This window comes from Hermetia illucens, chromosome 5 (genome assembly GCF_905115235.1).
Source record: "Hermetia illucens chromosome 5, iHerIll2.2.curated.20191125, whole genome shotgun sequence".
Classification (NCBI taxonomy): Eukaryota; Metazoa; Arthropoda; class Insecta; order Diptera; family Stratiomyidae; genus Hermetia; species Hermetia illucens.
Window position 1 is genome coordinate 39,659,445 of NC_051853.1, and position 26,612 is coordinate 39,686,056.

The window sequence follows — 26,612 nt, forward strand, 5'->3', positions numbered from 1 at the left end:
ATTGCTGCACAATTCTAGTTGATAGGGAGGTTCTGACCTCATAGTGTGCAAGAAAACTAGATACTCGTGAATGAAATTTATGAGCCATTCGAATCTTATATCGCTGCATAAAAATGGGGTGTTTTGATAGACGAGTTTTGGACTTTGTCGCAACCCCTTCTCTGCATATTCGAGTTGCAGAGCTGAGAAGCTCAAATATAATAAGCAAACAACATCAAAGGAAACTCCACTGCCGTTACCGCACAATGTTTTTCCCATTTATCAGTCAAGTCAACCCAAACCCCAGAACACACGCCCCCGCTCGCTCTAATCGGGCGCCTGTCATTCAAGTACTTGTGTCGTCGCCTGTGTCTCGCACCTCGTCCGCGAGCTCATTACTAAAACATCAATTGGGTAACAAAAGCAAGGGCCCAGCGGTCACTGGAGTCTCATTGAATCTGAGATTACGAGTATGAGCGATTCGCGGCCATTCTACCCTCTAGGCATCCTTCAAACGCTTGTAGGCCTGCATTCTATGTTTACCGTGCGTGGAAGCAAGCGAGCTGCTCCCGAACTGCCTTCTATTAAGCAAACTCCAGGCAAATGTGCTCGACTGTAAGCCGTTCTCGACCTTGCGTTGCAAAACATTTTCTGGAGACGTTTCCAGCGCCCGCTCCATTGCACAACTCTGGATGTGATCCGCCGAAAACAGTCATAATCGCCGCCTGCCAAGTATTCATCACGCTCTTTTCTATTTTTATCGCACAAGTGGGAACGCCGATTTGCATTGATAGGTGTGAAGTGGCAGCCACGAGTCCTCCGGCGCTTTCCAGCCGCCAGTCCAGGCACCAAGCACAAGGTGTCCGAAAACTGGCTTCACGCTCGTTATCCTGGCTTCGAGCGGACGTGGTTCGACCCCCAGACGCTCTTGTCTCGCAGGTTCTGCAACCAAACGAGGACCCGCAATGCACCTCGAGCGACTTTTCCGACTCCGTGCTAGCTGCGGCCGCGGCCGTACCGGGATGTTCCCAAACATCGTTGTTCTGCCCCATTTTGTCCCCGGGGCCCCGGTGGGGAGTACAGGCTCCGTGACATATTCGAATGTCGCGGCGTCATAGTCGCCTGACACTGGCAAATGTGTCAAGGACCGGCCGCCGCACGGAGTTCACCTCGTCGCTTCGAATTCGTCGCAGCAACAACTTGCAATTTTCAGCAGCAATCGACGTACTTTCCACAATTTGCAAACTTACCGGCCATGTCAATTGAACAGCAACTCGCTCGTTTGCTCGCCTTCGACCTCGCGCACCGAAATCAAACGCACTCACTCTCATAAAACAAACATTCGACGACAAATTCCAACTTTTGTGATAGCAAATAGCAGCGGCCACCGTAGGTACGCACGTTTTTTCCTACGTTTTTACGCACGATCGCGAGCAGATGTCTTTTGATTTCAGTTGCTTCGCAGGGATTCGCACGTTTTCCTCACCAATTATGCGGCAATTAGTTTTCTCTGATTGATTTGCACACGGGAAAAAATCGAGATGAAATTTTGTTGCCGATTTCGCGACTCGCGGATATGAAACATTTCACGCAAACTACTGAGACGTTCGTGAACTCATACGTACGCATTTCGCGTGTATGTACACACGTACGTGAAAAATGTGAATATGGCGGCGAGCTTTGCCGCACACATGCGCTATTTAGCCGCAATTTTGACATTCGCTATGGCGGCTGTTAAACGCCACGGTCGCACGGTGGTCGGTAGCGAACGTAAGCCTAACAGATGATCTCAAACTGTTGGTAGTACCGCGAACTCTATTATCGAGTTGAAATGAAAATGCGTTCATGGGAAATGGTTTCCAGACAATTCATAGACTCAGAGCAAAGAATATGATTAATTTGAAATATTCAGAATACAGCCGGAAATCAGTGAGCAAATGTTGATCATAACAGTGCACCAGTAAGGATTCCTGCAGTAAATCGGGACTGAACAAAGAAACACCAAATTCGTCTATGGCACCACCGGAAATTTTTAGGTAGCGCAGTTTTTCGAAACGAACTTTTTCTCCCGCGCAAATGGAAACCACGTGGAACCTTAAATTGACTAATATTTTCCTCAAATCCTAACGACTAAAATGTATATAGGAGCTAAGTATAAATTATTCTGACTGGTACAATGTCATTTGGTCATTGGAAGCATTCATTCATTTATTATAATTTTTCAATGGGTGTGATGGCGCAGTAGGGCGAGTGCGAATGATCTATGTTAACCGGAAGCTCCGATGACGGCTTCCAATTGATGCTTCTCAGCGTAACTTGTGACGTCACATATCATATGTCACGTTTTTCAGCGCATTTGAATTTTAATTAAAATTAAAATACGAAAATGAAAGATTGCCTTTCCTTTTTATCGGCTAAAAGTAAGAAGAAGAAGGGACAGTTGGTCCCCGGAATACGTATTTGTATAGATTAGATACTTTTAGCCAATAAAAAGGAAAAATATCTTCCAAGGCAATCTTTCATTTTAAGACTTCAGCTAACAAACTACATCCTAATTCAACCCATTAAAATACTAACTATATTTTTTTCTAAAAAGGTGTTATTGAACTTCTTCTAGTTTGCTCTACAGAATGGATTGGTGGAGAAGGTGGAGAATCTATTAGGAATATTTAAAATTGAGCGCACAAATAACTTGAACAAATGAATAGAAAATTACTTTCAATCGAATAACCATATACGATTTCACAATCTACTTACTTTGTGGTTTTTTCGCACCATTCATGGCCGTATTGAGCATATTTCCTAATTTTGTAAAACTTGATTGCCTAATGAATGTGCGAGGCGGAAGCGGTGGTGGAGGCTCGGGTTCCGGCCCGGGGCTTTGACGGCCCCATCGGCCGATTGCTGGTGCGTGCTTCGTGATGATGGTTGCTATATTCACTGAAAAGATAAATTGTAAACATCTGAGTAAAGCAATTTTTAAAGGTTGATAAAAAAGAGGGATTTTCAATTTCGAAGAAATAAAGACAATAATGAAGACTACAACTTTGAAGCCGTGCAAAGCTTCTCCTAGGTAAGGTCGAAAATCACAACCGTTAACAACTACTATGATGAAACCTGCGCAATGTTGTGAGTAGCCAACAGAGTCAATTTCAACTGACTCACTCGAAGCTACTATTATACAAAACAATGATCTTGCCAGTTCTCATGCAGTCCTGGGAGACTTAGATTCTAAAAAAAAACAAAATTGAGAGCTTTTAGTCACATTCTAGAGAAGGATCCTCCAAAGGGCTTTCGACCTCCTACAGAGGAGTGGGGGGTCGAAGAAATCTACAAGCGCAACTAATCAAATTTACCTTTTAAGCCTCTGGTGAACGGGTTATAGAATTTGTTTGAATGAAGATGCCCCAGACGAAAAATAAGACGTACCAAACCCTATTTCAGATGCAGCAATGGCGTAAGTCAGGATCTCAAGCAACTTTTTAGGATGTCGATTGTTGCGTCATCGATGATGATGGTGGGAGAATGTTCATACACAACAACTAAACACCTGCGTGTCATTGTTTGATACATTATTTCGAACTGGCCCTTAAAGTCAGAGAATTCCTTTCATGAGAAGGGCGGGGAGAATGGAATTCGATCCTTATCACTCTTGCATGCCGCAGGTTTAGAAGTTTGCTAAGGAAATAATCAGTCTCACTATATTTTCAATTTAAATAAGAACCTATGTTTCCGATGAACTGAATACACCATCTTCCTCTTGACACGTTTTCCTGAAAGGATTGCCACTCATTCAACGTATGGTGGATACAATTTGTAGGTGTCTATCTGAGTTTTGGTTGCTCCTGGGGTCGCTTTATGTCCTCTCCAACTTCGTTATTTTTAGTAAGACAGTGAAGATCTCGGGCTTCCAAAGAGCATATATTATTATTATTCTGTTAAGGGAAAGTCGCACCGCGTCCTTGAAGAACTATTGTGCCCCTTTTACTGGTTATAGTGTACCTGTTCATCATAGTATCTCAAGCAGGCCTGTAACCGTTAGGAACTTTAGTATGTTTTCCACTTCCAGAAGTTTCAGCTTTGCATCTGGTATTAAGTGTTCTCCCAGATGTATCGACCTACTTTGCACAAGTGCCGGACACTGTCCCAGGACGTGCGTAGAGGTTTCGTCCTCCTCCTCACAGAACCTGCAGGCAATGTCCGTAGATATCCCTAGCTTCCCTAGGTGGTAGTTCAGCCGACAATGATCAGTGAGAATTCCCACTATGATTCGAAGGTTCTTTTTGGTGAGGTTTAAGCAATCCTTTGTGCGCATGGGTTCGTATCCCCCAATAAGCACCCTGCACTGCTCCATCCCTGGTAGGCCCGCCTAACATAGTTCCCTCAACCTTTTCTCTTCGTTTCTTAGATTCATAGCCATGAAACCGTTTCCGATTCCACAGAAGGGTTCTGGCCCGTGTAAAGGCATCCCTGCTCCCTTCTTGGCTAGTTCATCCGCTGCCTCATTGCCTTCCAACCCAGCATGGCCTGGAACCCAAAGTATCCAGACCTTGTTGGACGAGCCGAGTGTATTCAGTCTCTCAAGGCATTCCCATACCAGTTTAGAGTTCACCTGGTTGGACCTAAGTGCCTTGATCGCTGCTTGGCTATCGGTGAGAATAGCTATGTTCTGCCCCCTGTAGTTCCTTTGCAGATTAAAGGAGGCACATTTGTCTATGGCGTAAATTTCCGCCTGGAATATGCTAGTGTACCTCCCCATTGGCTTAAAGTACATTTTCCTTGGACCAATGACACCGGCACCCGCTCCCTCTGCTGTGAGGGATCCGTCAGTGTACCAAGTAATCAGTTGCTGGTTTAAGCCGTATGTCGCAGCCACGCTCTCCCAGTTTGCCTTCTTACTCCAACGTGTTTCAAACTTCTTATCGAAGTGAAACCTCGTTGTCATGTTGTCCCTCGGTATCAGTAATTCGGGATACTGCCTAGAAAGGATATCAATCTTCCTTCGATTTAGGCAGCTGCCCGCCTCACTCATGCTACCGGCCATCCTGAATATTGATCTCCTTGCCTGCATCTGTATGTTCAGATGGAGAGGGGTTAATCTCAGAAGGACCTCCAGGGATGCCGTTATTTTTATTTTTATTTTTTTATTTTTAGTAAGACAGTGAAGATCTCGGGCTTCCAAAGAGCATATAGGTTCAAGGCTTGAAACCTCGACCGCCAGGGTTATGGCGATCGTAGGGCGGTTGAAAAGTATCATCTTACCGCCGCGATAATTGCAATTCTGGATGAATAGGGTTAGGAGATTTGAAGGGAGGGAATGATGGCGGTAGGAGAAGCCAGCGTTGTTGCTTTGTCAGTTGGAGCAGAACTGGATGAGGTCTTTTTCATGAGATTGGCATTTGCTGAGGAATTTGGTAAGGGAGTTCACGAGGAACACGTCTGTTCGCGTGCAGTTTATATTGTCATTGACGACTTGATCGGAGTGTGGATTGGACTGAGGAAGGAAAAGTTGGAAGAACCTCCTTTTACGTACACATAATCGTCCTATTTGGGCGAAGGAGATGTCGCACCATGCGACGAAGCCATACGTGATCAGAGGTTATATAAGCTATTTATAGCAGAAGAGTTTGACTTTGGGAAGGATGGCGGAGTCTTTCTTGAAGGTGGGCCATAGAGTTTTCAGCCGGCCATGGTTTTGAAGAGGATGGAATTTGCTTGTGAAAAGGGTGATAGACGGGTATTGAGCAGAATTCCGAGGTACTTAGTGGATTGAAAGGAGGGAATGAGGGATGCCACGATTTTGTTTTCAAGGTTGCGGGTGTCGGCTACCATCTTGTAGGTAAAAGTGGCTCTATCACGAAATACGATGGCTTCATATATGTTGGGGTTGAAAAGGAGTTTCCAAGAATGGAGCAATTTGTGAAGGGTTAGAATTGTGGTATTTAATTCGGGTTTAGGCAGCTTGCATGCTTCGGGATGTGGTATAGAGGATCAAGTCGCAAGCGTATTATATGGCTTTGACAGCTTGGGGGGAATTGGTTGGGTGTTGAACTGGAATGTCGGGAGTGTATAGTGAATATATAGTTGCTAACAATATGGATCCTTGTGGGATGCCTACAAGAGGGTTGTACGGGTTGGAAAGGGGTTTCACTGATGCAGACAAGGGATTGTCAATCGGGAGGGTAGTTCAGAATTAATCTGCACAGTTGTGGAAAAAATTTGGAGGTGTCGGAAAGTTTGAAGATGAGGCCTTCGTGCCAGACAGCGTCGAAAGCTCTCTGGAAATCCAGGAGGTAGGCGGCAGTGGGGATGTTGTTATTTAGTTGGGAGATAACGGCATTTTTGGGAACTAAAAGGGTGTGGTGGAAGCGGTTACAAGGTGTTGTTTGTCCCCTTTTATACAATTCAGAACATCTTTATATCAGACCTAAGCCGACCGAAGCAAATCTAAGTTTGTGCGTGATAGTTGGACGAAACCGTTGTCTAATTTTGTAAAAACTTGACTTCCAGTCCATGGGCCAAAAACTGAAAGAAAGTTTCTTTCCAATTGACCTGGTGAATCGGATGGTGTACTCAGGACCCCTTTACATTCCTAAACACAAACTTAAATCATTTAATTGTTTCATACTATTTGCATTCCGCTGAATTCGTCAAGAAGGTCAACAGTTTATGTCCCAGGAACTGCGTCCAAAAACCTTAGTCGACTGAATTCCCACACGCAATGAGCTGTTGAAAAAGTTAAAAAATAAGCAACTGTTGAAACGAATGGTCACTGGGGATGAGAAACAGATCACGTAGGACAATGTGCAGTGAAAACGGTCGTGGAAGAAGCAATCAGAAGCTTCAGAAATAGTCGCAAAAGCAGAGATCGACGAATAGGAAGGTGATGGTCTATGTATGGTTTGACTACAAGGGAATCATTCACTATAAGCTGTTCCAGCCAGGCGAAACTATTGATTCGGACCTTTACTATCAACAATTAACGAGACTAAGCGAAGCAATTAAGAACAAGTCGAGAAATCAGAAGCTGGACGCTTCAGGTATGAAAGGTTTTGTGTATTTCTCTTATTTGAGTGGACATTTGTCCCATTAATGCCTAACACCTAATATATGCATATATTATTTGAGAATATCGACTTTCGAGTGATACTGACATTCAAAGTTTTGAATTTGCACAGAAGCGACAAATTTTACCAATTATAACTTGTTTAATAAAGGTGTGATTTTCACGAAACTTGGTAGGATCATGCTCTATGTCATAGTCTACATTGCTGCTTTCGTGATTCTAGGATGAACTGCTTCGTGAATGTAGGATGAACTTAAGAGGGCCCTCAGTCAATTACTAAAAAATAAAAGTAATATACTATTGTTAACTTTATTCGAAAAAATATCAATATGGGTGGTATTTCGGAGCCTAGGCACCATATAGTGGTAGCATCTTGATTTTGTTCAGATTTTTCGGTTGGGTAGTTTCTGAGAATGGGTCCGTTAAAAAAATGACTACTTTCAACCTCTGAAAGTGATCAATTCTGAAACAATTAACACTCTTCTTTTGCATGTAGGACCTCCCGCCTTAAATGTGACGTAGAATTATATAACTCATTGTATGCATGAGCCTTCACAATTTTAGTGTCAACCGTCTTCGAGAAAAATACATGTGACGGACAGACGGACAGACAGACAGTCAACCGATTTGAATAAGGTTTTGTTTTACACAAAACCTTAAAAAGCGTTCAGAATTGATAAAATCCTGTGGCGTCTTCACCCAGCAGGACAACGCGTGACCACATATTTTCGATCACCCGACAAAAGCTGAAGGAGTTTGACTGACCCAGACCTCGCACCTTCAGGTTTTCATTTATTAAGATCTCTTCAATCACTTCGGTTGCGCTACTCCCTTTCTTCCTACTTCATTGCCGTTTATACCTTTACGCCCAATTATCCACTTCAACGTTACTTCGTTTTCAATTGCCAGAGCCCTGAGTTTTTGCTAGCAATCCAAGACCAATTTAAATTTAGTTTGGGGTGATTCAATAGGTCTCAGGACTGCCTAGTTTTTAGAGAAAGTAGGGATTTCAGCAAGCCTGTATCTCCTCAATAACTTCTCTCGCGGGCACAGTTTTATCGCATACCCTTCTATCTGAAATACAATAATTTCGGATTCACTACGTGTATTCCGGTCTCTTTCTCATGTTCTGTTTTGCATCCACCTGTGTATCATCTGTATCTACTTTTTCAGATGGTTGTCTCCCCAGGAATTTCGATGCTCCCTAACTATTGAGATTTTGATTTTAGCAAAATTTTGGTAAGATAAAATCACTGCCCGTTTCTAGAACTAGATTTGTAATTTCGTGGATAATGCTGCAAGCTCTTTATTGTAAACTCTAAGGATAAGTAGACTCTCCATGATACTCATAAAGCAGAGGAAGACGGTTTCTTGAAACCACGATAAATCCTTCTAGCTTCTAGTTTTTTGGCATACTTCTATAATCTCCATGTTTCACCTACATGGAATGCCCGTTTACCTTTATTTATCACAAGCTCAAGACATTCCTTTCAATTGAGTTTTATATCCAACTAGATATTTGGCCTCATTTGATTATCTCCTTCTGGTGCAGACGAAGGAGCTGGTTTTATTGACGCTTACTGAACAAGCTCTGTTTAGTAAGTTAGCTCCCTCCTATGGTTATCCCAAGCTAATAAAAGTGTAGATGGTTTCGACATACAAGTGTGGTTGAACAGGCCTATCTTCCAGTAATGATCGTCTTAGTCGGTGCTTCTTGGCCCCTGATACCATAGATCAAATCATTATCGAACGTACCTGCTATGTATTCCATTGTGACTACCTTAGCCATCGTGTTATTGATCACGGTGTCAATCTCTTGCTACTATACTAGCTAACGCGGTTGATAAGCATGCTAATTACGATGCAGAGGGTAAACTTCTTTCTGATGTGCTCTTCAATCAACTTCCTCAAAGTTTTGACAAACATTTTGGGTATCAAATTCCTTCAACTTTCCCATCTGGAGCAACTTCCATTTTTCTAACCAATCATGCCAATCTTTTTCAACGGCTGTCTATTCCGCTCCTACATCCTTTCCGTGGTGTACACTAGAGACCATTGCAAAAGCAAGATGCCCGCAAATACCTCTCCAACTACTCAAATTAATAATAACACCACAAGCAAATACACACAACTTTCGCAACAAGTTTATATGTTTCCATATCATGTAATAAATATTTAAAGATCTGTTTCAAAATCTAGTCACTTAGCTGGTTCGTGAGTACATAATTTCATCACTTTTCCAACTGACTCCCAAACAATGCAAAAAAATCCTTATTGCTTTTGTTTATCATGGAAATGGAAAGATAAAATTAATAAAATGCAAACAATTGCTCCAAAATTTATATAATATTTCCGCAATTATCCAGATTCATACGGTTATGTTCTAACCAAACCTGCTTGAACGGAAATATTTGTGACACCTAGAACAGATAAAAGCATCTAGATAGTATGATAACAGCAAGGTCAAGAAAACAATGAGAAAACTCATGAAGGTTAACGAAAAAAGTATCTTAACAGTTCCTTGCAACGTTATAGTGAATGAATCTAGTAAGGAAATGTTGAAGTTTAGCTTGATTTGAAAATATTTACATAAAGCATGTATATCGTCCATGTACGTATATTTGATCACAAATATTTACTGTATGATCTGATAGTTTGAGATGAATAGGAGAAACAGTATTTATATTACACCAATTGCATCGCTTCTTCTTACAGAGTATTCCTTAAAAATGCCGTCCTGTGCCAGCCAGATATTTTTCAACAGGAAGGATATGGTTTAACATGTCATACGACTAAAACTGTAAGACAGAAATATAAATACCATGAATCCATCCATTCTCAATAAATGGTAATCCTAGACCAGTGTTCAGGAAATTTTGAAATTTTATAGTTTTGGGAACATTATTCACCCTTCAAGTACGAGAATATTTTTTGGTCATGGATAATTAAAGAAAGTTGGTTTTAGTATTTTCCCAAAATATTAGTTTCCTCTAGTTAAAATGAGATTTTTAGGGATATAATTTGAACATTCCCATGGGTGAGATTTTTGGATAAAACGCGATTCTACTTTGACAAATTTGTACTCTGGAAGCCAAATTAAATTTTCCCTATTGTGAGATAGTTACATAATATGAAGATATAGCGGTCTGGTTTGGTCTGATTATACTTCAGGTTAAAGTTACATAATTCGGCAAGCCCTCACATGAGCTCCTCGCGATGGCCGCTGGATACCGTCTTCAGACAGGCCAAGAGTGGGTAGGGCCGGGCTGGGAATAGGCTCATCCAACTGGCAAGGTAATGTGTTAGAGTCAAGTGGATCTGGCGGGAAGATGAGCCGAAGCAACAACCCGGAGATCGTCCTCCCTGCACTGGAAAAGGTGCTAATAGGATTCCAAGCCAACGTGGAACAGCATACACCGAGGGCTGCGTGGCCAACGGGGAACTTGGTCTTTAGTGTGCGAACTCTGAATACCTTTGGTACTTTCAGTTTCAAATAAGACCCCGGTGGCACCCAGCTGCTGGCATCCAGCAATTAGACAGTAGTCGTCGAAGCATCACACTCGGTGGTGCCAGCCGTAGCACGGCTGTGCTGAAACCAATCGCAGGGACCTTCCGGAGCGAAGCGGCAGATGGACTAGTGGTTTCCAGCCTGGAACTCTCAAGCTAGGTGTAGCGAGTACCAGACGTAGTACTCCTAACCCGAAACCCTCGACGTCGGGGGACCCCTCTAAAGTAAAAAAAGCCATGTATATTGTCAGCAATATTGCTAAGAATACGGAGGCCGGTACTAGTGACGGGCGGGATGAGAAGAACCTCGAAAAATACCAGGCGATTGTTGAGGAATATAAAAGCAAACACCTGGTAGACGGGCAAAAGGCAAAACGAACTTCGTACTTTAAATTTTCCGCATTTTCAGAATTTATTGCGAGTGCTTAAATATAGTAGTTTCTCAAGGGATTCGGCTTACTTACCATTTATATGAGAAAACCAGGCTTTGTTTTTATTGATTTTTATATTGAAAATTGCTCATAGCTCCGTTATCAGCTATCCCCCTGACTTGTATCACACCTCATTTTAAACGTCTGCTTTAACTAAAAAGTTACTGATTTCACGTTATTTGACCTTGAAAATATGGTGACGAAAATCACTTTGGGAAAATTATATGTGATGCTAATGTAAATCGTAATAATGACAATTAGCTAGGACAGCAAAATTGTATAACAGTAGGACGAATATTTAGCAAGGATAATTGTTAATAGATGACTCTAGTACGAGTAAGAAAATCTCGTCAAAGGTGCCAAGTAGTCTTCTAGCAAAGTGTTTGTATGCCTTTCTGGAATGTTCCGCGGGGTATAAAATGGGCCGAAAGTCCGCCCACGAAGTCAGTCCAGTTCTAAAGTTCTAACAGATCGCGTCGGTTATAAATTACATATTTATGCCCTCGAATTGTACCAGTTCAAGGAATTGTTCTATAATTAATTGTGCAGAATGGTAGTATAATTGAGTGCAAAATTAACGTTTATATTAAAATTATAGAACGGGTCTTTGTATAGTGCTTTCAACCCCGGAGGGAAACGCACATCGGCGCTATGTGCATAACTTTATATGAATAAAATAGTTCAACGAATACCATTCCCCCCACCATATCTTGGTTTTGCTCGTATTTATCTTCAGTTCGACTCTCCGTGCCTCCGTCTGTAAATTCCGAGCCATTTGATCAGGTTTTATGACCTAATAACATTGATGCATTAAGGTGTTTAAGGAAAGATGATAAACATTGTCCATTGAACCCCTCAACGTTCTCGAGTCAAGTCAACATGTAGTTGGGTTAGGTTAGAGACTTTCAGCAGTCGCATCTTCAAACACAAACAAATCCATTGTAGTATTTCCTGAAAGTACCTATATAGTGGCTTCCCTCCTGTGACATCCGTAGGCATTTGCGAATCTGACTACGTTACCTTTTCGAAGTATTTTTTTCTAAGGTCGAGGGTGACCGGACAACTGTGTATGAAATGCAGGGCTATCCTCCTTTTTTTCGCAGATAGCCGATGGTCAGTCACCTGATTTTTTTCATATTCAAAGAGCAGTCTTTCGGTAAAAACCCTACTAGGGTTTTGATGTCTTTCTTCTTAAGTCAAAATAAAAACGCTCATTCGACCGCGTGAATTCCTGCAGCTTCATTCTTCAGAGTAGACTTGATAATAAATGGTCTGCTGCCAAATGTCGGCTCTGGATCCACCATCATGGAAACAAACCTTGGTGAGCTCAGATTTCTTATTATTAACGATGTTTGGTTAAGTTTCAGGAGCAACTGGTAGGAGCTCCACACTAGTTGCCTTGATATGGTGCTACTGCTTGGTGCTGGAAAGGTTGTTTGACTGTCGATATAGATTTGAATACTGCGAACCCACAGTTTTTTGTTGCAGACATTCAAATGACATATGTCTTTGCCTGAAAAATGGTCGTCAGTTTTTCGAGAGGTCGACAAGTTCTATAATCGTGTTCTTTGAAAATACCGCTGAATTTGATCCTCACCTATAACCGGCCAGTCGATGGCCATTCATATACCATCCCTCTCTTTTGATGATAGAGTATATCTTCAAAAAGTCTGATCTGAAAATCATATAATTAGCAATCATCAGAGCTAAGGATTCCCAGATTAGGTCGAGCACAATGCTGACCACATTGCCTGCTACAGTGTATTGTAGTCCTATAGTGTACCGCTATGGTCGCAACCCTGGTAGACTCAACTTTCGGCTGCAAATTCCTTCGAAATTTGATCTCGATGCAGAACATAATATTTTTGTCGTTACATATTGTCTAATAATAACTGCTAGATTTTCTGCAATGCCCTTCGTCCATAGAGCACGTCAAGCGCACACCGTGTTAACGCTGCCGAAAACTTTCTTGGAATCGACCAAGAATAGGTGAGGTGGCACTTAAACTTTGCGAATTCATGGAAGGCCTGTATTTAAGTGCGCTTCGTTGAAAATGGACTTAGGTACCGGCGGCCATGAATGACCAACTTCCCCCAATTTTTCAGATTGTTGTTAGGCTCTACATTCCTGGTTGACAATAAGCTCGGATGTTTCCTTTCAGCATCTTCACTCACTACAGATTTCCATCCATTTTTTCAATAATATTTTGTTATCGTTCTATAAAATCATTTATTTATTTAAGAGCACAATAAACGGAGGTAATTCAGCTAGATATTTTCCCCAGAAGGAAGGAAAAAAGAAAACTTAGATCACAATTAAAACCCCCGGGAAGTGGAAATAAAGTTCGAGCTCGGTGAAAGGCATTTCGAATGATTCAGCGCGATATGTGTGCTATACAAAGAGTATGGTAAGTGATATCAACAGAGGTGGAGAAATACATTAGGTCAGAAACTTTCAAGCGGGTACACATATCGAGGAAGGTTCTGCATATTTTTAAGTGAAGGAGATTAACAGAGTCGAGACGGGTAGGATTGTCCTCACGTGGAAAGTTCCTCTTAAAAACGAAAGATCGGGTAAAATTGTGGTGAACTTTTTCTAAGGCAAGACAGCCACAATTGCGGGGAGGATTTAGATCAAGAATAATTCGAACAAGGATGTTGAAGAATGTTAAGAAGGGTCAGGGGACACGCTCAAAGTCAGAAGAGGTGAGCAATATGAGGCCAGATATTCTGGAAGCATGAATAGCATTAGCTAACGTTTAGTACCAACTCATTGATAGAGCATTAGCGAACCAGAATGTCTCAGGACACACATTGGGAAGCTGCTAATAAAAGAGCTTAAGGTCATCAGTATAAAGTAAGCAAGGGATCATAAGGAGAGAGAGAAGGTCCTTGATGAAGAATAAAAGTAGTAGTGGAGCCAGAATGGAACCTAGTAGGATCTAGTAGCCAAAGTGAGCTGTAAGGCAGTCGTTGAGAGATTCAAAGATGTTAGAACAAGAAGAGAGGAGGGAAATAGGGCGATAATTCTCGGCCTTGCCACTTGTCACACTTGATGTGCTTGGTTTTAATTTTTCTGGATGAAGTAGCGTTCCACAACTGGTGTTTTTTGTGATCGACGTATTATCGACCGTCTCAAATCTAAAATTTACTGCAATGTCGTCCGTCCTGTCGTTCCCTGTAGTTCTGGGTGTTGACCGACTATAAAAGACAATGAACGGCGTCTTGCGGCAATGGAAATGAAGATTTGCATTGGACTAGTGGCGTGACAAGTTTTGATCACATCCGAAATGATGATATCCGCGATCGATATGGGGTTGCATTGATCGTGGAAAAACTGTGAGAGAGAGACGTCTTCGATGGTATAGTCACGTAATTCGCACCAACAAAAATTCACTTGCCAAGATTGGTGTGAACATTGAAGTCGACGGTAAGCAGCCAAAAGGCCGGCCGAAACAACGGTGGTTTGATACGCTGGGTGGGAATTTGAAGACCTCGCGATTGCATCCAGATCAGGCATTTGATAGAAACAAATGACGAAACCGATCACGACGAACTGACCTCGTTTGTAAACAGGAAAAAGGCTCCACCTCGAAACTGATTTTGAGGATTTTAGATTCACTCACCACAATTAATCAAGGAGGAAGCAACACAACTACTATGCCTTGGACTCTTAAAAGAAAATGATGAAGAGATCAATTTAATAAAAGGCAAAAATGACAGGCCTTACATGAAAGGAACGACGGAATCAAAAAGTGGGCCGGGGTTATAGGTAAGACATAATGTCGCCAGACAGTTAAACTTCTTGGAATGTCCTGGCGAAGGATGAAGTACAGGTATGTTTATCAATTGTCAATGCATATATATATATATACCTCTTGTTACCATCAAACGCCAGAAATAGACAAAATCAACGTTTGGGAATCATCAGCAATCAAATAGACAATATGCACGCTATAAAACCAGCCAACGGCTTAATTTACAATAACAAGGCTTTTCACCAACTTTTCAAAGATAGTGTCCTCCATTAATATCGTAGTATCAATTGCAAATGGAATTATTCACTCGGTTAACAAAATATTGGAATGGTAATAACAAATTGTCAACATACGACTAATGTCATGATCATTTATGCGTCATAAATTCAACCGAATTAAATGTTTTCTAAAAAATTAGTGAGAACCTGATAACCATGCTGGCACGCACATTCCGAGATTTATAAATTTAAATTTTTTTCTTTGGAAATAAATTTATTAAAGACCATGCTGATTTGCTAATGATATAAAATACCTTAATCTAGAGTAATATAATATATTAATGGTACATTGAAGAATTCATTCAAAGCCGCAGTAGCTAGGATACAATTTTAAGATTTTCCAAATAACAAAAAGTTATATAAATAGTATGCCTACTTTCACGACCGTAATTTATTCATTTAAAGGCGCATATTGCGCATTTACAAATGATTTAAAAAAGTAAATAATTATAAAACTACAGTGGAAAGTTTGTTTTTTCAAGACGACAAGCAAGTCCTAGAAATGGTTTCTATCCAATTATATTTAACATTGACATGAATACGATAAAGGTGAAGGAGAAAAATTTAAACGTTGTTGTACTTCGTTTAAATAAAGTAAAATTATGAGCATCAACTGCTCTTTGGAATGATTAAACATGATCCATTTTGGTTATCAAAAGACTAGTTTATCGTCTTTTTCTTATTTGTATTTATTTTTCTGATAAAAATATTATATATTCCGTCTTCTGTTTTGACTGTACGCAATGGATGTGGAACGATGATAGTACACAGAAATTTTAGTTTTTCAATTATACACATCTTTTCTATTGTTCGAAGCAGTTTATACTGAAAAAGAAAACATACATAAAAGAAGAAATTAAATAGTTTCGTAACTTCTGACCATCGTCGAGACGATCCAACCCAGAAGTCTTTTCGAGAACCCGATCTAGAGGCCTTTTAAACAAAAACGGATTGAAAGTCCTGGGGGTTTAACATGAGTATCTGCTGTGTAGACATAATCCCACAGCTCTCTTCGGACACGGATTGATTTGGGGATCACAATCAAAGCCCCGCCATGACTGGCACAGCGGTACTGGTTTATACTGAGTGCAGGCTCAGCATTCATATCAGTGGATGCAAGGCCTATTTAACACCTCTGCCCCAACTAAGGGGTACGGTACCCGAGTTGTACAGCGCAGCTCCGCGCTTGAGCTCCAAGCAGCTCTGTCCGCGATGTAGGCATAACCACAACCACCATGGCCGAGAACACATCCTCCAGGAATTCTCCTGGGGCATATGCTCTCATGGTACCAGATAGCCTCCGGTGAGGCTTCGTGGTCAAAGCCACTTCAGATGAGTCTCTTGCAGACTCGGGTGTGATCGCCCTCAAGGAGGGCGGATGGTACTCCCAACGGGTTAACTGGAATCAGCTTGAAGCGGAGAACCGCATCGAAACCTTTACACCAGTCAACAACCGCTCTGCGTCACAAGACAACACTAACACAAAACACACACGACTAGTGGCTACCCACCACAGCGACTATAGCCATTCGCCCATCATACTGCTGGTGAAGCAGCGTTGAGAAACCCCCTCCTCCCTCCTTCCAGCCCACACAAACACATTAGGGCATCGAAGTGTCTCACTGCTAGCAAGGCACTGGCTAAAATCAAAGATACCGTTCACCACATGAACGCCCATGTCGTCTAGATTGCGGATGTCACAGTACGCCGGACAGACACAGAGGACATGGAACCAGTCCCTTGAAGAGAAACTCATTCAAGCTATCATGCCCCGTAAGTAGGAAGCCCATCTCAAACCCGAAGTCCACGGCGGAACTTTTTCTGGCAGACACATATCTGACGTACTTATACGTGACCCGACCTTTCCCACATTCGTTCCATCTAAGCTGTCACTTAGATGTTACACTCACGTCTAACACCCTTTTGACCGCAAGTGGTCCTAGTCCCTCCACCTGATTAACACTTACTAAATCGGTTTGCAACAAAGGTACGCCCCTCCTAATCCTGTAGGCCGTGGCACGCCGGTCTACCTCCAGATCAAGAGGAGGAGCACCCAACAATACCTGCATGGCGTCGGTCGAGACCGTACGACATACAGGAAAACACGATAACAACGCCACTCACTGACAAGCGTAGAGCAGTTGCCTGCCCTGCACAGTCATAGCTGGGAGTTCTTTCTTAATGGAAAACTGCAGACGGAGAAGGATAAGGATAAGAAGGACAATTGGTCCTCCAAGTTGGGGGTTGGGTAAAGCTGACAACCCTACATGGAAAACAAACCTCTACGAAACCACAAAAGGAGTCTCGGGCTGGATTGACGACACAACGACGAATCCGGTAACGACAACACTCCCTGCACAGAGATGGAGCTGCCAAGCAGCTAGCCAATACCTTGTCCCAATATAGGGCTGATGTAACAGGGTTGCAATAGATGCGCTCGACAGGGACCGGTATCCTGGAGAACAGTCGCTACACCATATATGATAGTGGCCATCCAGTAAACTATGTGCTCGAAGTAGGTTTCTTAGTCAGCCAAAAAATGAAACCTACTCTGCGTTTAATTTAATTTTAATTTAAAAATATAAACCTCATTAACATTCACGCCCCTACAGAGGAAACCGCAGAGTCGGAGAAGGATACCTTCTACGAGGCCGCGGAGCGGACCCTCGAAGCCTGTCCTAGATTTGATATAAAAATCATACTTGGAGACATACAGTCAAGTAAGGACGGAGCCCGGCTTCACGTTCGAGAGAAGAATCCTCCGAAGAATTTTTGGTCCCCTACATGAGGATGGACGATTCTGTAGCATATATAACGACGAAATCTATGAGCGATACCATGACCGTCAGGTTGTGGATAAAATGCTCAATAGGTTACGGTGGCGGTTCACTCAAATAAAAGTTTATAAGGGCAATATCTATGGTATAAAAAGAGGACGAGGCAGACCCTATCTAAGATGGAACGATGGCGTAGGTCAGGACGCCAGACAGCTTTTAAGGACATCGAATTGGTAGACTTCGGCGCAAAACTGGGATGTCTGGAGTTCTGTATTAAGGCAGGCCTAGGGACATCGAATTGGTGGACCTCGGCGCAAAAAAGGGATGTCTGGAGCTCCGTATTAAGGCAGGCCTAAACCGGATACCGGTTGTTGCGCCGTTGATGATGATGAAAACGGAGAATATCTTATAGATGATACTCAGCAACGTGATACCTCTATAATTGCTGTACTGTGTGATATCTCCATTTTTATGTATGAGACAGATAATGCCTCGTTGCCAGTCATCAGGCATTGATTCGCTGCCCCACATCTTGAGCACAAGTTGATGAACCACTTGGTGTAATTGGTCGCCTCCATATTTAACCTATTCGGCTGTAATTCCATCGACTCCTGGCGACTTATGATTTTTAAGCCGATGAATTGCACGGACTGTTTCTTCTACACTTGGTGGTGGCAGTATTTGTCCGTCGTCTTCAGTTGGGGGGATCTCCAACTCGCCGATGTTCTGGTTGTTCAGTAGTTCATCAAACTACTCAACTACTCAATATGCCCATTCTGTCGGAAATTAGATTTCCCTCTTTGTATCGGCAGGATGTTCATCGAGGTATGTAAGGCTTCATTCTGTTGACTTGTTTGTAAAACTTCCGCGCCTAGTGTGGTTGCTCCCTGTACTTTTCGAGTTCACAGACTTGTTGGTTCTCCCAGGCTTCCTTTTCCGTCTGTGAAGTCGTTTCTCCGCTCGTCGGAGTTCGTGTTAAGTCTCCGCGCGTGCCCGCGTTCTTTGAGAATGCTACATTACTCGGTATGCAGTATTCTTCCGTTCCGTTGCTAGCTTACATTCATTCTCAAACCAGCCGTTTCGACTCTTCTTGCGTCTGGGGTCAAGTATGTTTGTGAGCACATTTATGATAACGTTTTTCAGGTGATAGTGAAGATCATTTGTTGGTTTTTCATCTCCAGGATCTCTGTTAACTACGGCTATTATGGTATCTATTTCCCTCTTATAGGTGTTACGGAGGGCTGTGTTGTGGATGGCTTCAGTGTTAACTCTCACCTGATTGTCAGGGGGGTTTCTGGGTGGTGGTGTTATTCGAGTTCGAAGCACCATGCCAACGAGATAGTGATCCGAGTCTATATTGGCCCCCCTATATGTTCTGACATTCATCGAGGCTGAGAGGTGGTGGCGTTCGATCAACACGTGGTCAATTTAGTTGAAAGTGGTCCCGCCTGGGGAGGCCCACGTTTGTTTGTGGACAGTTTTCCGCGCATACCAGGTACTTCCAACAACCATTTCGTGCAACACTGCTAATTGAATGATCTGCTATCCGTTATGATTTGTATTTTGATGTAAGCTATGAGAGCCAACGTATCACCTGAATACGGGCTCCTTCCCGACTTGGCTGTTAAAATCTTGAAGTATGATTTTGATATCATATCTGGGACAGGCTTCGAGGGTTCGTTCTACTGCCTTGTAGAAGGTATCCTTCTCCGACTCTGCAGTCTCCTCTGTAGAGGCGTGAACATTAATGAGGCTTATGTTTCTAACTTTGTCTCACAAAGCGCAGAGTGCATAGCCGTTCAATTATGTTTTCAAAGTCGATAACAGCAGGTTTCATTTTTTGGCTGACTAAGAAACCTACTCCGAGCAGATGGTTTACTGAATGGCCACTATAATATATGGTGTAGCGACTCTTCTCCAGGAAGCCGGTCCCTGTCCAACGCATCTCCTGCTATGCTGTTGCATCAGCCCTATATTGGGACAGGGTATCGGCTAGCTGCTTGGCAGCTCCATTTCAGTACAGGGAGCGCACGTTCCACGAGAAAATGCGCAAATTGGTATTCCTTTTTCGTTGCCGGGTTCGTCGTTGTAAAATCCATCCAGTCCGAGGCTCTGGTTGTGGCTTCGTAACTTCGGTTTTCCATGTAGGGTTGTCATCCCTACCCAACCCCCAACCTGAAGGACCAGTTGTTATAATTTATCCCGTTTTTAGGCGCAGGAGACTCGCCTTCATTCTTCTCCGTCTGCAGCTTTTCGTTAAGAAAGAGCTCTCAGCGGTTACCACGTGGAGGTGGAGATAGGGTTTGGTAGTAGAGCTGTTGGTGTTGGGTCAGCAGGCGTTTCCCAGATTTTATGCTCCATCGTGGGTACCAATCCACGTTTCGCCGTGGGACCTATACTACCCTTTGACCATTTTGGTCATAGGATTTATAATCCTACCAAAGGAATTTATTCGTTATGTAGAGAAAGTAGAGTTGGGTCACCAACAGAACTAGAGTATTTCTAGCTGTATCATGGAAATCCATACTAATGGCACTACCTCTCAGGAATCAAAACGGAAAATAAACAAAAGGCAGTTGGCTGAAAATAAATTCTGGCCCATTAAGAGTATAATAATTACAATATCACAGAACTACACATATAAGTCCTTTTCCTTCGAAACTCTGTGAAAACCATGGGGGCAAGGTACTAAAATGCTCTATAAACCGATTATGAATTTTACTTTTGTAATCTCATTTAGTAGACAAAATGTTTAGATCTTTGATTGTTCGCTCCTATTATATTTTGTAATTATTCGATCGTGATATCTGCCTTTTAGTACATTACTACTTAAAAGCGAATAACAACTGATCTGTTTTTGTTATTAATTGTTATTGTTAGTTGCTCCTTGGCCAGCTTTCCCACATTCGATTTTACTTTCAAATCCTCCACATTTTCAACACTTACTCAAATTTGTTTAGAAATTATTTATTACGCTTGAGCGAATTATTGAGCCATACCTGAAAAATGCGGTTGTTTATGGTTCAGGCGAATAAAAAAGGCCAGTGTTTGGGTTAGGGTTCAGTAAGGGCATCGCTTATCAATGAACCGAAAGGGGTTCGCATTTTTCGAGTATATACCGTGAATATCTAAAGTAGGGGTTTGAGCATAAGCGTGTAATAAACCATTAATCAATACCAAAAATGAAAATCTGCAATACGTTGAAGGTGTAAGTACGAGCATGCATGTATTATGCTGGCTATGCTTCTGCAGGATGAGAAACGGATCAATATCCTGTTGAAAGACATGCCCAAGTCTACGTAAATGTAAATATTATGAACTCATATTGAATTATCGTCATATGTAAATAAACAGGTGGATCGAAAGCATGGGCGTAAATGTGAAACTCATTCTATTTATTTTATTCACGGCAACGCCAACGAACAACAAACAATTTTTTTATGAAAAGGAATTTTGTTGTGGTATAAACATTCACGATTACTTGTAACTTTTCCAAGGTTTTGTAGAAACGAAACGCTTTGAAGTCGAATTGTTTTTCGTGGTCTATAGCTGAATTCACTTTTACAAATTCCAGGGGATTACGAAAACTATAAGATGGATACTCTCAGGTTCAAGATACGGTTGAAGAGTTGCTTCCTTGAGCTAAAGAAAAAATGATACCATTCACCGCATACGGGGACTTCATAGATTCCATACTGTTACTAAATTCTGTGACAATAAGCTCAATTATTTTGAATGAATGAGATTGGGCCGAATATTATCAACACCAATTAATAGACGATTTTCTCCAGCAAAAACTTTAAAAAGGAATTCCTTCCATGGAAGTATTAAGTTGGCTTTGGAAAATTTTCTCCTTAATGAAAGCCTACAACAATGAAACTCGGAGTTCAACTACGGAAAGATTATTGTAATCTTAGATACAATGTTTGAAAAGATTTAGACTCCAAAAGTCCACCTCACTCCTTATTCATTCTTTTTTTCTCTTATGGGGCTTCAGTGCGAAGTAGGTCCTTGGCTTTTCCCTCCCTTCTTTTCGATGGAGCGACTGTATCCCCTAATTCATAAAATCATGTGGCAATCCACTTTACATGGCTTAACCAGTGGTGCTTTTAAATCTTTCTATGACTGTTGACTTACTTTGAGCCATTCCGACGACTCTAATCAATTATACAAGAATTCCATTTGGAATTTTCTCAATTTGCAGCAGTGTGTCGAGTGTTCCAGCAAAATGTGTCGCCTTTTTTTGAATCGGATATACCCCACTTTTGTACTGCTTTTCTGGCCTTCAAGATGTTCTTCCTCCAACCATCTTGGTCCATCAATCGGTTTCTCCAATTCAAAATCCGATCAATGAGAGGATAGTTCATCCAGCGTTTGGGCTTTTCCCACCGGTCTTTGTCTGTCTGTTCGCCTTTCAAATACCCTTTTAGGTATCCTAGTGTCATCCATACGTTGAACGGAGCCAACCCATTGCATCGTCCTAAATTTGATTAATTTGAAGATTTCAGGGTCTTCAAATATTTGGTACAACTTATGGTTGTATCTAATTCGTCATTGGTCGACCTCTCATTAAGTTCCTAGCATTCTTCTCAGGACCCTCCTTTCGAAGGTATTGACCAATTTTTCGGAAGTTCGTGTTAGAGGTTAGGTCTTATAAGCGTCTTGTATAATCGAAGCTTTGCTTTCCTGTGTTTTCAATCGACAGGACCGAATAGAAGACTTTCATAGCGAGTGGAATTCGGCGTTTTATTTCGTGAACTTTATTTCCATCTTTCATTAGTTATACACCTAAGTATATAAAGTTGGCTCCAATTTCTAAATTGTACTCGTCAATCGTAATATTTTGTTTGGTGGTCGTAATTTTTCTCGTTGACGTCATAATTTTCGTCTTGTTTCCGTTAATTCTTTTTTATGTAAGAACCAAATTGTGGTGATGAGAATTCTCTCGAAGTATTGAACACATTAGATTTTGAGATTTCTAATATGTTATAAAATTCTTTGCAATGAATTCCCCATAAAATAGTTTTTTATCAGAATCCTTCTGTTATTCTTCTAGGCAGGTTAAAAACGAATCTAAAACTTTTCATGCAATTTGCCAATGCAACCATTGATTATATGGTTCCCATCGAATTCTTGTGTAGGGCAGTAGGCGAATGCTCCAAAGGCCTAATTAGGGCGATCAGACCCGAGTCTGCACAGGGACACATATAAAGTGGCAATAGTCACGAAACCTTACCAGGGGTATACTGGTACGATGGGAACCGGGATAGGCCCTGAATTCGCACACTTTGCGTTCAGCTCGGTTGTTTGCGGTTGGTCCCCTAGTGGGAGCTTCATGGGGGTTGTGGTTGGGTTCAAGCGAACAGAGATCTTCGGGTCCCAGCGTGGTGTTGCGTTTCAACACAGGTGCCGTACTCCTTAATTCGGTAGAGATTTTAGTAGGTCTTGGATTCACCAGTATGAATGCTGAGCCATGCACTAGGTATAGACTACTACTACTCACGTAAAACCCCCTAGGACTCTCTACTGTACGGTCATCCTGCTATAATCCGTTCCATTGCCATCCATAATGATAATAGTACACTGTATGAGGCAATGTGGTCAGTATTGCACTCGCTCAAGATTATTACCCTAATTTGACTCAGGTGCTCATTCACAGCTGAGTCGACTGACATCCGATATCCATTCACGATAGCAAATCCCTCTGCCACCAGCGAAATTTGAACCGCGATCTTTTGCTACGACAGCCCAGCGCTTCAACCGCTTGAGCCATCCGGATACGAAGAAGAAGAAATATGATAATATTGCTCATCAAATATTCCGCATGATTTGTGAAATATGAGCTCCAAGTGGAATAGCTTGGTTACTCGCATGTGTGGCTCCCAAATTCGCTTTAACACATATATTGGATAGAAATACATACATGTTAGTCCCCCAATTTTTTTTTCCAGCTAGGCTCCACGTGTATTTGACTTCATATTGTAAACTTTGAGCTGATCTTTTACCCATGAAACAAATGTTCCTAAGTCTCATTCCCATCGCACCTTGTAGAGCAGAATTTTCCTTTACGTTTCCTTGGTGGCTTACCTAAAAAATTGGTCATTTTTTGCTCTCGCGAAGTCTTTTGATTCACAGACTTTTACGAATATGCGTCGAAAGGTATAGCCGACCAAGATCCCAAGGAGCATCCTTCCCTAGATGTGCTCTTTGTTCAATTTATTTGAAGAATTTTTGGAAACTCTTCTTCGTCGGGATGAAGAAACAGGTGAGATAAAGAAATCTACATACTAGATATCAGCCGACTTAGCCGTAAATTAGTATTCACATTAAATTAGTGTAATAATTCCGGGGGAGCGCAATGTTAACCATATTGCCTCTTAATGTATCATCATCCTCTATCATAGGATCATAGGTCATTGGTCGTGGTGGTGTTAAGGCGCAAGCTGATTAGCGAGGATTCATTCGAGCTCTGCACATGATGCAATTCACCGTGGAGAGGAACTCACCCGCCTGAATGGCTCACCTACCTGTGGGTAGCGGGGTGAAAGTCACTTGCTGACGGAGTTCACCTTAGGCGATCATTTCCCGAGCCAACTGCTGCGTGAGATGAAGCGGGGATAAGGTTGGGGTTGAGCTTCTGAAGTCGCTGTGATTGCAGCGATTTCTGGAAAGCACTCAGGCCATCTTGGCCTGTGTGGACTCTGGATCGTTAGGGGTGTTAGCAAACACTGGTGATAAAATCCCCGAGGTGAACGCGCGCCCCATGGTCAATGAAGTGTCGTGGGAAGCCACGAACCAAATCGCTGAGCTTCAGCAGACCGTGGCAACCCTCGTAGTTACTGTCTCCAAACTAGTGGCATCGGTTGGAGCTTTGCGTTCGGGTGATAGGTCCCAAATTCACTCGCGGAACAGAAATGGGCGATCGGGTAGTTGTGCGTCGGGGTCCTCAACGAGTCCTGCAATTTGCTGGTACCACCGTATTTTTGCCGACAAAGCAAAGAAATATGCCAGCCCGTGCATGTTCACGGTTTCAAAAAACTAAACTCGTTAGGAGCTCCGGCGGCTACCCAGAACGCAGCTCCACGCCGCTTAAACATTTTCGATCCTTTGAGTAAGAGGTATTACCTGATCGACACAGGCGTAGACGTCTCAGTCCTCTCGGTATCGTGGAATCACAAACTGATTTCGCATCAACTCTAACTATCGGCGGCAAATTCTTCAATCATATAAACTTACGGCTGCAGGCAAGTGGACGTAAGTCTGGGACTTCGACGGACGTCCTTATGGCGTTTTGTTGTGACGGATATCAGTAGTCCCATCTTAGGCACAGACTTTCTAGGCCACTATGGGGTGCTAGTGGGGTGCAGAGTAGGTTTCTTACAGATCTCGTGACTTCGCTCAGGTCTTCAGGGAAACTTGCCACCTGCTCTACTGTAAAGTAGTCTCTCGCAGCCAGCTGAGCATGATGTACGGCACCACATCCTTACTACTGGCTCTCATATCTTCTCAAAGGTGCGTCCACTACCACTCCAGAAGCTCGCTGTTGCTAAAAAAGAATTTGACACACTTTCAAAGCAGGGTATTTGCAGACCAAAGTCCAACGGCGAATGGAGACCATGTGGCGAATTTATGAATTATGAAAACTCAATTACAAAACAAAGTCATTTAAATTTTTTTACATTCAATGCAGAAAAAACTTTATCCAACTCTTTTTCACCGATCCCTCTTTACATTTTTTTACTTCCACAATTGCTCTGCTAACTTGGTGACTTTCACCCCGCTATCCTCAAGTAGGCTAGCCACTCAGGCGGGTGAGTTTCACTCCGTGGTGAATTTCATCATTATCGCACGGAGCTCGGACGAATCCTCGCTAATTATCTTGTGCCTCCACAGTGGAAACCTTGGAGTGCGACAGAAATTAGAAAGAGTGGACGGATTTTGCTGTGCGGACTTCGACAACCGCGCTCAACGTGTCAATCCAGTGGATAAGCTTCTCTGGGACTATTGTAATAAGATACTAGCCCAGTATCCAGGTAGTTACGTGCCTTCTTCTTGGCTACAAGTTAAGTTAGTCTTCATACCGAAACCTGGGAAAGATGACTATTCTAATCCAAAGAACTTCAGGCAGATCAGCTTGACTTCATTCTTGCTGAAAGGTTTGGAGAGGCTGGTGGAGCGTCACATTCGTGGAAACGCACTTAGGTCACAGCCACTTAGTTAAAACCAACATGCTTACCAACGTGGAAAGTCCTGTGAGTCTGCTCTTCATTCTTTGGTCACAAAGATAGAGGATGCAACTTTGAATGATGAGTACGCGATGGGGGTGTTCGTGGACATTGAAGGGGCTTTTGACTGTGCGCCTTTTCAAAAACTTTGTGATGCCGCCAGAGCGCATGGTATTGATGATGCTTTAATTAAGTGGATCCATGCTATGCTAATGCAGAGATTGCTGTGTGCTGAGGTGGGTGTCGATCGCTACCTGACTGCAGAAGTAAGGAAGGGCTTAGCCACTTCTGTGGAGTATGCTAATCGACTCACTACTATGCGAACTGCAAAATTTGCCAATACACGCTCAAGCTTATATACAACGTACCGTTGATTTGATAGACAGCTGGTGCCTCAGACATGGTCTGTCAGTTAATCCAAATAAAACCACAATAGTTTTATTCACAAAAAGGAGAAAACTGGATGGACTTTGTCCCCCTGAGATGAGGGGTACTACCCTTCAACTCTCCGAAGAAGTGAAATATCTGGGAGTCACTCTAGATAAAAAACTTCTTTGGAACAAACATGTAGAGGTAAAGTTGAATCGAGCTC

The 26,612-nt window shown here is 42.4% G+C and overlaps 1 protein-coding gene across 4 annotated transcripts in view; it reads right to left on the reverse strand.

Annotated features, from left to right (window-relative positions):
- The window catches only part of LOC119656602 (protein phosphatase PP2A 55 kDa regulatory subunit), a 132,030-nt gene that overhangs the window by 56,407 nt on the left and 49,011 nt on the right, over positions 1 to 26,612 (reverse strand). For 3 of the 4 annotated variants that reach the window (XM_038063035.1, XM_038063031.1, XM_038063032.1), the window contains exon 2: positions 2,737 to 2,919. In XM_038063035.1, coding sequence (XP_037918963.1) covers positions 2,737 to 2,776 — 40 coding nt within the window. In that variant the 5' untranslated portion in view covers positions 2,777 to 2,919. Of the gene's footprint in view, positions 1 to 1,229; positions 1,675 to 2,736; positions 2,920 to 26,612 lie in introns of those variants that run through there. The other variant, XM_038063036.1, reaches the window with a different exon arrangement.